The following is a 13867-nucleotide window of genomic DNA, read 5'->3' on the forward strand; positions in this document are numbered from 1 at the left end:
AATATATATATATATATTTTTTTTTTTTTTTTATTTATTTATTTTTTTTTTTTTTATATATTAAGATTTACTGATGAATTTTCATTACTTCTTGGTTTGGAGTTTTTTTTTCCGTGCACAGTTATAGGTGTATATCTTGTATTGTTTTACAATACCTCCACTACATTAGTCTTTGGTGCAGTCACTGGGGAAGGGCTATAGAGGTTTACTGTACATGGAGTGCTGAACAAGGAGAGAATGATTATCAAGTACATTACAAGTAGATTATAATGCCGCTACCGCAGATAGAACGGGATGAGTCTCCATAAGGGGGACACTGGGGATCTGCTGGAACGTTCCCGGAAGATTTTTCTTTGCGAAACTAAATGAGAAGTTTAATAAGAAATCGGGCAAACAGTTTTATGAAAAGAAGAAATGATGTTTTCATTACGGAGGAAGCCACACGGAGCTGGCAATTATTTTCCTTAATAAGCAAACATATATATATATATATATATATATATATACACATTGTGATGGAGTATATAGAAGATAAAGAGGCGTCCGTCGCTAATCACATTCTGATAAAAATAAAAACGTATATTTTACTTGATGACAACCTTCCTTTCCAATTAACTTATATGGCAAAAACTTAAAGGGGTTATCCAGGAAAAAAAAAAATTTATATATCAATTTGCTCCAGAAAGTTAAACATTTTTGTAAATTACTTCCATTCAAAAATCGTAATCCTTTCAGTACTTATGAGCTTCTGAAGTTAAGGTTGTTCTTTTCTGTCTAATTGCTCTCTGATGACACCTGTCTCGGGAAAGGCCCAGTTTAGAAGAGGTTCGATATGGGGATTTGCTTCTAAACTGGGCGGTTCCCGAGACACGTGTCATTAGAGAGCACTTAGACAGAAAAGAACAACCTTAACTTCAGAAGCTCATAAGTACTGAAAGGATTACGATTTTTTTAATAGAAGTAATTTACAAATCTGTTTAACTTTCTGGGGCCAGTTGATACATAAAAAAAAGTTTTTTCCTGGATAACCCCTTTAATGATGTTTTCCATTCCTATTAAATCATTGGTCGTTTTTCTTAATCACTTAAATAGGGCTCTGTGGAACGTGCTGGAACGACCACGACTTTACTGGAGTTGAGAAAAAAACATGGCTGCCTACTGTTAGAAATAGCCTCACTCATTTCTTTCACGGATGTGTCTCGTGTTGCGAAACAGTCCCTTTCCCTTGTTTTAAGACGACCAAAAAGTCCTTCGGAATAAGTTGCGATTTCAACAAAAATTTGACGGAAAGGCCAGGTTCACACTACAGAATGTTTAAGCGGAATTCCACTCTGAAATTCCGGTGCAGTAGAATCCAATTGCTGTCAATGGGATTTTGCTGCGCAGTTCACACTATGGAATTCCAGCGGCATAGACTCCGCTGCCAAAAGTATGACCTTGGTTAGTCTTGAGGAAGACATTGCCGTCTAAGGGGGCACCAATGTCTGCATGGTCCCAGCGTTGACTGATCCAGTTGGCGTTGTGCGCAATTCGAATCTCCAGCCAGAATTTTCCAGGCAGAAAATTCCTCAGCCTTCGGCCATGTTCACACGGCCAAAAATGTACAGAATGCTCGCCGGAAAATACAGAACATTTCCGCACATTTACTCAATGTAACAGCATCTATGGAGATGACACATTTCACTGGGAATCTCTGGCTCTCCCACAGAGATAAATGGAGGGGACGTGTCAGCTGCCGCTGCACGCGGGGGTCGACGCGCTCCCTTCCTGGGAAGAATCGAGGTGCTGTGCCGGAGATAGCAGGGGGTCCCCAGCAGTCACCCCCCCCCCCCCCCAATCTAATACTTACCCCCTATCCTTTGGATAGGGAATTAGTTTTAATAAACCACAGTATTCCTTTGAAATTGTCCTCTTCTGACCCCTGTAACATATAGTGGCTGTATGAGCGTAATTTTTTGCGCTGTGATCTGTAGTTTTTATCGGTTTCCATTTTTGTTTTGATTGGCCTTTTTAAATTTTTGATCACTTTTTTCTGGTAAATGAATTGATCAAAAATCTGCAATTCTGGACTTTTTTTATTTTTCTATTTTTTATGTTTACTCCATGTGCGGTTTACTTAACGATATGACCACATACGGCAGTACCACATATGAGGTTAAGTGTTTTTTTTTTTTTTTTTTATTGAATGGGAAAAGGGGGATGATTTCAGCTTTCATTAGAGAAGGGGACTTATTTACACCCTGCATCCTCTAGGGGGTTAAAGATAATGTATTAGAAATAGAAACATGCTCTTTTTTTCCTAAATTACTATGTTCTAATTTTAATATATATATATATATATATATTTATATATATATATATTTATTTTTTTCCTCCATTTCGTCTTTGCACACTATTACTATTGGGGCAGCCATGTTGCCTGAGGTGTTTTCAAAAGCATTTAGAGATATGCTTTACAGCCAGCACCTTGGACATGGGCGACAATAGATGGCACGATCTGATGAAGAGTCCAGTACAGACCAGAAACGCGTTATGTGCTTTTTAAATGAAGAACTAAGTCTCCTGCAGCAGAGTGATAAATGGGTGAAGCGACAGATCATTAGATCTATATTCTTAAATGTTTTTGTGTCATTCATCTTCCTGTATTTCTTACCGCTCCTGATGCTCAGAAACCAAGAGGATCGGAGGCTGTTGACCGTATTTGTATAGGCTGATGTTGATGGTATTTATATTCCAACCAAAGAACTCAATGTTAACAAAGAGTGCGCTAAAACAAGAATATGGCCCTGATCCAGTGGTTATATACCGTATGTACTCGAGTATAAGCCGACCCGGGAAAAGTTATTGACTCGACTATAAGCCTAGGGTGGGAAATACATCATCCCCCCATGTAATCATCCAGACCCCCGTCATCATCCCCCCCACCTTATCATCACCGCCTGTCAATCCCTTCATCAGTGGTCTTCAATCTGCGGACCTCCAGATGTTGCAAAACTACAACTCCCAGCATGTCCGTAGTTTTAAAACCTCTGGAGGTCCGCAGGTTGAAGACCACTGCGGCCTTCTTCATCAAACAGCGCCCCCCCCCCCCTTTTGTTTTGTACTCACCTCCCCTCGGCGGGAAGGAAGGGTGAGCTGGTCCGGCCATCTATGCTGCAGGGACCGTCCAGTGGGGATGGTTAGTCGTGGCGGGCTGTCCATTTTCACCGGGGGCCTCTTCTCCGTGCTTCGGGCCCGGACTAGTGACGTTGCCTTGACAACGACGCACAGGGACGTTGCGTATGAACGTCCCTGTGTGTCGTTGTCAAGGCAACGTCACTACTCCGGGGCTGGGCCCGAAGTGCGGAGAAGAGGCCCCCCGGTGAAAATTGACAGCCCGCAACGACTAACCATCCCCACCGGACGGTTCCTGCAGCATAGATGGCCGGACCAGCTCACCCTAACTTCCTGCCGAGGGGAGGAGAGTACAAAACAAAAGGGGGGGGCGCGGATTATGACGAAGGCCACAGCGGTCTTCAACCTGCGGACCTCCAGAGGTTTCAAAACTACAACACCCAGCATGCCCGGACAGCCGATGGCTGTCCGGGCTTGCTGGGTGTTGTAGTTTTGAAACCTTTGGAGGTCCGCAGGTTGAAGACCACCGAGGAAGGGATTGACAGGCGGAGAGTTCACTCGAGTATAAGCCGAGGGGGGCGTTTTCCGCACAAAAAATTGTGCTGAAAAACTCGGCTTATACTCGAGTATATACGGTAAGTAATTTTATGGTGTTTTTTTTCCCCCACAAGAACAAATATGAACCGGGCCTAAAGAAGGTACGGACGGGGTTAAAATCTAGAATGCTGAATCTCAAGTGGAATTGAAAACATTCACACGTCCCCTCACTGCAGTGTGGCTGACAAGGCACAAATCAGAGCGCTCTTCAGGCTGTCTGTGCAGGGATAAGATTAAATGTGAACACATCCAGCCTCAACAAGGCCCCTCTCAGATCCCGCACTCTAGGTAACTCATAACGTAAAGCAGTACTTGAGTCAGCAAAATAAAAACACAAAAAAAAAACCTTATTAATAAATAAACCCCTGTCTGTTGTTATTGTGTCAATTTTCCTCTATCAAGGTCTTACACCTGCTGAAATTATATTCAGACTGTCAAAAAAAATTGTAGGGAAAGTTGTAGGACTTTAACAAGAAAGCCCATAAAGAAAATGTTGCAGAATTATTATTTATTTTACCCTTTTGCACACAAATAATAACCAAAAAATTAAATAAATACATTAAAGTTAAAAATAAACATAAAAAGTAGTGATACTCACTTACCCTAATCACGACCACTCCAACAACTCCCAGTTTCTACCTGATCCATGTAATGCGTTGACGCGCCCCCCCCCCCCCCCCCCCCCCACCACCGAAGAACTGCCCCCGCTCAGCTAGTCACAGACTAAGAGTATGTTTACATGCTGGGAACTAGCAGCGGGTTTCCTGGTACTAGTTATGCTACCATATACAGTGACCCCCCCGACCTACAATGGCCCCGACATACGATAATTTCAACATACGATGCTTTTGTATGTCGGGGCCATCGCATAAACTGCTATCCGGCAGCACAGACTGCTTCAGCTGCCCCCGGATAGCCGTTTACGGTGCCCCGTGTGGTCCGCTGACGATCACTTACCTGTCCTCTGGGCTCCGGCACGTCCTCTTCGGGATCCCCTGCATCGTTGGCGCTCTCAATCGTCGTCATCACGTCACTGCGCACGCCGGCCCGTCATCCAATAGGAGCGGCGTGCGTAGCGACGTGATGGCGGCGACGGAGAGTGACGATGCCGGGGAAGCAGAGGCCTTGCCGGAGCGTCGGGGACACCTCGGGGACGCGGCGACAGTGATGGAGGGCGACATCAAGGGCAGCGGTGACGAGCGATGACGGTCCGGAGCGGCGGGGACAGGTGCATATAACCTCCTAATCCAGTGGTCTTCAACCTGCGGACCTCCAGATGATGCAAAACTACAACTCCCAGCATGCCCGGACAGCCGTTGGCTGTCCGGGCATGCTGAGAGTTGTAGTTTTGCAACATCTGGAGGTCCGCAGGTTGAAGACCACTGTCCTATACTTTACATTGCACAGATCCCTCAACATACGATTGTTTCAACAAACGATGGTCCATTTGGAACGGATTACCATCGTATGTTGAGGGAACACTGTACTTGTATGGGCCCACAGAACGCAACAGTGTCAAATTTGCAGACTGACAGCAGACCCGTTGAAGTGAAAGGTAGCGTTACTCCCCGCGGATTTATCGCAGCGCGAAACCCACCGATAGTTACGAGTGTGTGAATGCACCGTGAGGAGGGACTATGCTGTGGCCACTGGGGACAATGAAGAAGCAGAGATGAGCAGGGTGCAGAAGCCATAAGAACAACAGCTTAGGGGAGATCAAGGTAGGGGAGTATCGCTGTTTCTTTTTAATTTTTTTTAATTTTTTTTTTTAGGTTTAATTCTATTTTTTTTTTTTTTTGTATTAACCGTTCTTTATACTAGAGTCAAGCTGAATCATTTACATGCCATCCATATTTGATACAATATTGTGGACATGTTATAGTGGCAATGATATTACAATGTATAAACTAAGAGGCTATCCTCTTCAGTCCTATATAAAAGCCCAATTTGTGTGTATTTTCATTTTTAAATTAAATGGGCACTCTTATTAAAACTAATTTTTGCTATTGCACTCCTTATGGTAAATGAAAAATATTTCTAATATACTTTGTTTAAAAAAGAAAGAAGTTTTCTATGTTTTATTTGTGCTTAAAAAAGCTCAAGAGCACATTTCCCCCCCAACTCAGAAAGTGTCGCCTGGAGTGCTGAGGGGGGGAGGGGGGGGGGGGGGTCAAACCAACAGCATAGTTATGTGTGAGAGGAGCTATGATTGAATGAGGCTGGACCCCCCCCCCCTCAGCACTCCAGGCTGCACTTCCTGTGTTTGGACTTTGGTCCAAAGTCTGTGTATGAGTTGGGGGGAAATGTGCTCTTGAGCTTTTTTAAGCACAAATAAAACATAGAAAACTTCTTTCTTTTTTAAGCAAAGTATATTAGAAATATTTTTCATTTACCATAAGGAGTGCAATAGCAAAAATTTGTTTTAATGAGAGTTACCCTTTAAACATTGTAATGTATTTTTCTGGCGCATAGTTATTACAAACATGACAACACTTTTTCTTGCAGTTTAGTATTGCCATAGTGACACCGGATCCCAAATTATCCTCCACATTAGTAGATATGCCTGGTTGTGGACACTGATGTAGACGGCAATGGATTTTTGGTTACCAGTGATAACTTTTAATCACTTCTTCAATTCAGAAGTGTGAATGGGAGTGCGGAATCCCATAGAAATCTTTGGGCTTTAAATTGAGGCGGAATTCTGCAAGCAGAAATTCTGCCGTGGGAATAGACCCTATGGCTGGGTTCACACTGCAGAATTTCTAGGCAGAATTTCTGCCGGAGATCGAGCCGGCGGCGCTAGGACCGAGCAGACTCTGCATTGCTGCCCCCATAGACGGCAATGCATTTCTGGTGCAATCTTTTGGGAGATCTGCTCAGAAAACATTGACATCTATGGGGACGGCAATGTAGTCCATGCGGTCCTAGTGCCGCTGGCTCGATCTCCGGCAGAAATTCTGCCAAGAAATTCCGCAGAGTGAACCCAGCCTTGCAATACCATGAACGAAAAACCCTAAATAAACAGGTAACGAGTCCGTCCTATAAAAACAGGAGAAGGTTTACAAAAAATAAATAAAAATGTACAACACAGATAGATGATGATTCCACAATTAGTTGCAGTTTGAAAAGGAGAAAATATTTTACTGCAGTAACCAAAAGCATCAAGGAAGCGACAGTCTAAATTTATAATTATAATAATTTTTATTTTTTTTTAATTACAGAAAAAAAAAATTACACTGAACAAATTAGAAAAATATGCAAAAAAATTTAAATAAATCCCTAGGACAGTCCTGAATACCGTGTATCACTCTATAAGAGTAAAAACGAACAACGCTGACAAAAAAGGTGAAGAGACAGTGACTGTAAAATCTTATCAGAATGCAGAAGGGCAACTGTCAGAGGGAAAAAAAAGTAGCCAGCCCGAGGCAGAGAACATTTCAATAAAACTGATTTACAGGTCTGGAATAATTTAAAAAGGGTGCATGCTGCCGTAAATTACCCAGGATCCTCTTAACTTCCCACTTTAAGCCAAAGAAAAATTGATGTTTTTCATAATTTTTTGTTTTTTACAGTTAATAACATCGATGCACTGTAAAAAGAGATATTAATTTGGAATTACACAAAAAAACATAAAAAAACGGGACAAAAATGTATTCTACTAAGATGCGCAAAAAATCTACTTTATTTAAAAAATTATAAAAAAAAATTAAATCTATCTATTGTATACATCTAAACATAAAAAATATTTTATATGGAAAACACTTGATTGAAATAGAAAAGGCGACCGACATACACGTTAAAAACTTATGCGCAAATACCTTATTAGGGAAAGTAATAAAGGGGGTCCTCGTTCACAGCCTATTGAGGTCAGAGATTGAGTAGGAAGAGTCCATCTTTTTGGAGGACCTGACTCATCCATACTTTACAAGCACAACCAGCAGGCGCCATGTAATACCTAATTTCTCCTGTGGGGGTGCTGCAGAGGAATTAAACACTTGCTGACTTGCTCACAGTAGTAAGAATATCTATGATCTGCTCACCTAAATAGGACCCAAAAAACTGTGCAAAATGGACAACCACTTTTGATGTTAGGGCGGGTTCACACCATGATTTTGCTATACGGTTTCATAGAAAAAAAGTATGCAACCATACAGAAAACCGTGCCCATAGACTTCCCATTCAAAACCGTATGCACCATATTAAATACGGTTGTCTCCATTTTTAAAGCCATATGTTTTTTTTTTACTTTTTTTTTTCCCGGACAGAAAACTGTGGCCTACCATGGTTTTTGGTCCGGGTGAAAAACCATGTTAAACGTATACTTTTTTTTTTTTTTTTTTACATGGGAGTCAATGGGAACCGTACAGAATCGTATGTGCGCACGGTTCCATCCAGTTTTCACCATACGGTTTTTGACTTTCAACTGTTTTTGTTCTTGGAATTTCAAACAAGTGAAACTTTATTCATAATGGAGTGAAAAGTTCAAAACGTATACGTTTTTTTTTTCTTAAAAAACAGGTGCAACCGGACATCATTTTTCAAACCGTATACAGATAAAAAAATTTACATACGTTTTGGTACAGTTTAGTCCGATTTTGAGGAATCCGTTTTTTAATCAAAAACTTGATACAGGAACTGTATTGCAAAAACGTGGTGTGAACCCACCTTTAAAGTACTCCGGTGGAAAACTTTTTTTTTTTTTTTTTTTTAATCAACTGGTACCAGAAAGTTAAACAGATTTGTAAATTACTGGAAGGATAAAAATCTTTATCCTTCCAGTACTTCTTAGCAGCTGTATGCTACAAAGGAAATTCTTTGCTTTTTGCTTTTTTTTTTTTGTCTTGTCCACATTGCTCTCTGCTGACACCTCTGTCCATGTCAGGAACTGTCCAGAACAGCATAGGTTTGCTATGGGGATTTTCTCCTGCTCTGGACAGTTCCCGATTCGGGCAGCAGGTGTCAGCAGAGAGCACTATGGACAAGACAAAAAAAAGTTCAAAAAAAATTCAAAAAGCAAAGAATTTCCTTAGCAGCATACAGCTGCTAAAAAGTACTGGAAGGATTAAGATTTTTTAATAGAAGTAATTTTCAAATCTGTTTAACTTTCTGGCCCCAATTGATAAAAAAAAAAATGTTTTCCACCGGCGTACCCCTTTAAACACCTATTCCTAGGTACTTTCATCTGATTGAATCACTTACCATTTGATTAACAGCCACTAGATAAAGAGGACATTAGGTGGGCTTACATGGGCTCTTGCACTCCTGGGGAATGCCCCCTGGGCACTTGAGCCTTATTTGCATATTTAAAAAACAAGGCTTATATCTCAGCGTTGAAGAGGAACACCGACATTAAAGGGGTACTCAGCTGCTCAGCGTTTGGAACAAACTGTTTCGAACGCTGGAGCCGGCACCTCATGACATTATAGCCCCGCCCCCTCATGATGTCACACCCCGCCCCTCAATGCAAGTCTATGGGAGGGGGCGTGACAGCCGTCACGCCCCCTCCCATAGACTTGCATTGAGGCGGCGGAGTGTATCATCATGAGGAGACGGGGCTATGACATCACAGGCTCCTGGCACCGGCTCCAGCGTTCGGAACAGTTTGTTCCAAATGCTGAGCAGCGGAGTACCCCTTTAAAATAACAAGTCCGGAATCACGATGACTAGCCCTAGCTTATGTACACCTATGTTTTCCTGCTGAGAGGTCCACTTTTATAATTTTTTTATTTTTTTTGAGTATAAATTAGTAAATATTTTTTATTTAGAAACTCACACACGACTAGTACACACACAGTTATAGATATATACACACTTCTATACATATATATACAATAATATACAAAAAAAAGGATCATATAATGTATTGTATTATTTTTTTAAATATATTATAAATATTGTTTTGTTACACAAATTCATACATATATATATATATTTTTTATAAAAGCTACACAACGTATTTATTCTAGAAGGTATCCATTTAAAAAATATATATATTATAAATAGTGTTTTGTTACACAAATTCATATATATATATATATATATATATATATATACACACTTTTTTTTCTTTTTTTTATAAAAGCTACATAACATATTTATTCTAGAAGGTATCCATTTAAAAAAAAATATACCGTATATTATAAATATTGTTTTGTTACACAAATTCATATATATATATATATATATATACCATATATATATATATATATATATATATATATATATATATATATTTATTTATTTTTTTTATTTTTTTTTTTATTTTTTTTTAAATAAAAGCTGCATAACGTATTTATTCTAGAAGGTATCCATTTTTTTTTCTAACTTAAGTCTGATTTTCCCGACGCACAACAAATGCTGCACTGTCATAAGAGAAACCTTGTCGCAGCCATGATCAACACCTCTGGCTCCGGGGTGACAGCCAATATTACCAATTGTGAAAAAAGCAGATTTCATGCCCTGCAGTCACTGTCTATCTGGTGCTTGACACGTAGGGTAAAAAGAAGAATATTACACTGCTTAAAACCAACATGACTCCTATTAAATCCCTATGCAAGCTGTCAAAAAAGATAAAAGGCGCGGACATGAACCTGAAAACTCCACCGCTTGTTCTATAAAAAAAAATCTTACACTTTCGACTGTCAACTTTGTCAGGTGATCGGCAATCTCTTTCTTAGAGCGGCTACAATGTATCTGGTCACCAGGAGGAAAGAATTAAAGGTTATCGTATTCCCTTATTCTGATGACCACTCAAGAAGACGAGATACAAGCGCAGGATATAAGCTGCATTTCTCCGTTATTGTTTTACGTACTGGATCTTTGCGTCATTTCTGAAATTACTGAAATACAGTAAGAGCCAAATCTGATTTTTAACCTATAAGAAGTTGAATAAAAGTACATTCACTCTGTTTAAGAAAAATAAAATAAAAAATAAATTAAACTGGAAATGGGTTCCCAACAGAGTGAGGATAGGAGCTGTGGGGAACCAGGGTAGGTAAGTATATATTATTTTCCTTCCAGGCCAAGCAATATATATGTATACCTTATACTAGAATACAACTTTAAAGGGGTACCCTGGTTCGGAACGCTGGAGCCGGCGCCGGGAGCTCGTGACGTCATAGCCCTGCCCCCTCTTAAAGCCACTCCCCGTCCCCTCAATGCAAGTCTATGGGAGGGGGCGTGACGCCCCCTCCCATAGACTTGCATTGAGGGGGCAGGGCTATGACGACACGAGCTCCTGGCGCCGGCTCCAGCGTTTGGAACAGTTTTTTTTCCAAACGCTGAGCAGCGGAGTACCCCTTTAACTATTATTCTATTGTTTTCATTTCTTTTTTTTCACAAATCAGTATCGCATCTAAAGTTAGAATACTTTGTAATATCTTGTTAAACCATATTTGCCAAAAGTCCTGATTTTGATGGGGCAAAGGAGTGAACTGGGGTTGCAAAAGGGGTGGGGTATTAGAGATGAGCGAACTTACAGTAAATTCGATTCGTCACGAACTTCTCGGCTCGGCAGTTGATGACTTTTCCTGCATAAATTAGTTCAGCCTTCAGGTGCTCCGGTGGGCTGGAAAAGGTGGATACAGTCCTAGGAAAGAGTCTGCTAGGACTGTATCCACCTTTTCCAGCCCACCGGAGCACCTGATAGCTGAACTAATTTATGCAGGAAAAGTCATCAACTGCCGAGCCGAGAAGTTTGTGACGAATCGAATTTACTGTAAGTTCGCTCATCTCTATGGGGTATAAAAGTCCCAATTCCCAAATTGTTGCTTAAACACAAATCAGGTTAAAACAAAAATATAAATAGCATAACAGTCACAACTCGGGATTAACCCCTCCTACCTGCACCACGGAGGCACTAAAACTTAAAGCGTACCCGTCAGATCCAACAAAATTTTTTTTCTTTTAATATATCACTCAGTACCTAATTCTGACCATGTATATCTAATTTTTGTGTGTCTAGCACCTTTATTAACTTTTTTTAATTACACTTTTAATTTAGCTCACTCATCTGAATTCCTCTTAAAGGGAGGGGGCGTGGCCTCACTGTGCAGGTCTCCGCCCCCTCCCTCAGTATGCTGTCTGCTCACATCTCACCTAGCATTAGCGAAACTACAACTCCCAGCTTGTCCTCACTGACAGTAGCGGGACACAAGATGACAGTGGGAGGATTTTTCCTGCGCTCACAGCTGTCAATCAAGGAAATGTGTCCATGACATAGGTGATGATGCATGGACACAGCAGGACTAGTATGTGTCCAAGCAGGCAGGGGGGGCAGTTGTGTGACTGGCTTTTTCAGTATGAAATACAGAAAATTTTCCAATGAAAGCAATTGCAAAACCTATTGGTTATACCTGCTTTACAACATATCAAAGTTTTTGTATCTGACAGTGCCCATTTAAAGATGAGTAGGCACAAACCAAACGGCACAGAATATGTAGGCTGCAGACAATGGGACCACACTGTATAATGCAGCCATACTTAACCTGGTTTGGCTTTTCTTTTTATATATATATATATATATATATATATATATATATATATATGGTATATATATGTATATCTCCGTTTATTATTGAAGAAATTTTACACTTGTTTCCAAAGAATTTAAAACAGGGGGAAACATGTGCAATATATGTCTGTTATAAACAAGTAGTATAAAGACAAGATTTTGGCTTTTTAAATGTTGGCACGTATGTAACTACAAAGTGGCATCTGAAAAATCTCCAAAAATAACAAGGCAGTTATACAGTAAAAAGTAGATGGGAGAAGGAGGGGGATGCAGATGGAGCTTCCCTCTTTCTGTGTCTGCTGTGAGAGGGGATGGGGAGCAAACGCGGAGAGACACTATATAATCACTATGGGGTATGTATGGGTAGCAGAAAACAGCACCAAAAGAAGGGAAAACATTACATAAAGGGGTACTCTGGTGGAAAATATATATTCTTTAAATATATATGGTGCCAGAAAGTTAAACAGATTTGTAAATAACTTCTATAAAAAAATATTTACCCTTCCAGTACTTTTTAGCAGCTGTTTTCTACAGAGAAAATTCTTTACTTTTTGAATTTATTTTTTGTCTTGCCCACAGTGCTCTCTGCTGACACCTGATGTCCATATCAGGAACTGTCCAGAGCAGGGGAAAATCCCCATAGCAAACCTCTCCTGCTCTGGGCAGTTCCTGACATGGAAATAGGTGCCAGTAGAGAGCACTGTGGACAAGACAAAAAAGAAATTCAAAAATAAAAGAATTTACTCTGTAGCATACAGCTGCTTAAAAGTAGTGGAAGGGTAAAGATTTTTTTTTAGTAGAAGTCATTTACAAATCTGTTTAACTTTCTGGTACCAGTTGATTTAAAAAAAATAAAAAAAAATAAAAAAAAATGTTTTCCACCGGAGTACCCCTATAAGGATGAGCCTGCTCACTTCAAAAGCATGCAACAAAAGTAACACATTTAGTGGAGCCATGCGAAGAGATGGAAATAGACGCGAGATAGACACAACATTCCTGACTGGGTTTCACCTCGAACACAAACTTCAGTTGCGTAGTAGTAATAGTTTGGTTTAATCCAAATCGTAAACGTCATATGTCACTTTTTATTCCGTAAAAAAATAAAAAGAAAGCATAACAGAGATAATAAAATAAGCCTGCCGTACCTTGTGGCTGCAGACTGACGTTGGACTGCAGCAGGTTGACAGGCTTCCTTCACAGAACATTCAATGTGGACCCTCCTGCGGAATGTGGTTGAAATGGAAAAGGAGGGAAAAGAGATTTTGAAATTAAAGTCTAAAGGAGATTCTAGAAGGAGGAGGAGAGAGCGGATTAGACAGGGAAGGAAGAAGGAAGCAAGACTGTAAAGGAGCAGTGCGGGAGACACAGCCATTAGGACGCACAGTGCAGCTCATCCACATATAGCAAAGAGGTGTTAAAGGGGTACTCCGGTGGAAAACTGTATTTTTTTTTTTTAATCAACTGGTGCCAGAAAGTTAAAAAGATTTGTAAATGACTTCTATTAAAAAATCTTTACCCTTCCAGTACTTTTTAGCAGCTGTATGCTACAGAGGAAAGTCTTTTCTTTTTGAATTTCTTTTTTTGTCTTGTCCACAGTGCTCTCTGCTGACACCTGATGTCCGTATCAGGAACTGTCCAGAGCGG

At 40.4% G+C, this 13867-nt stretch overlaps 1 protein-coding gene across 1 annotated transcript in view; it reads right to left on the minus strand.

Annotated features, from left to right (window-relative positions):
- The window catches only part of PHF14 (PHD finger protein 14), a 171969-nt gene that overhangs the window by 10628 nt on the left and 147474 nt on the right, over positions 1-13867 (minus strand). Inside the window, exons 19-20 of the mRNA XM_056522951.1 lie at positions 13369-13443; positions 2654-2767 (exon numbers count right to left, since the gene is read on the minus strand). Coding sequence (XP_056378926.1) covers positions 2654-2767; positions 13369-13443 — 189 coding nt within the window. The remainder of the gene's footprint in view (positions 1-2653; positions 2768-13368; positions 13444-13867) is intronic.

This window comes from Hyla sarda, chromosome 5, assembly GCF_029499605.1.
Source record: "Hyla sarda isolate aHylSar1 chromosome 5, aHylSar1.hap1, whole genome shotgun sequence".
Classification (NCBI taxonomy): domain Eukaryota; kingdom Metazoa; phylum Chordata; class Amphibia; order Anura; family Hylidae; genus Hyla; species Hyla sarda.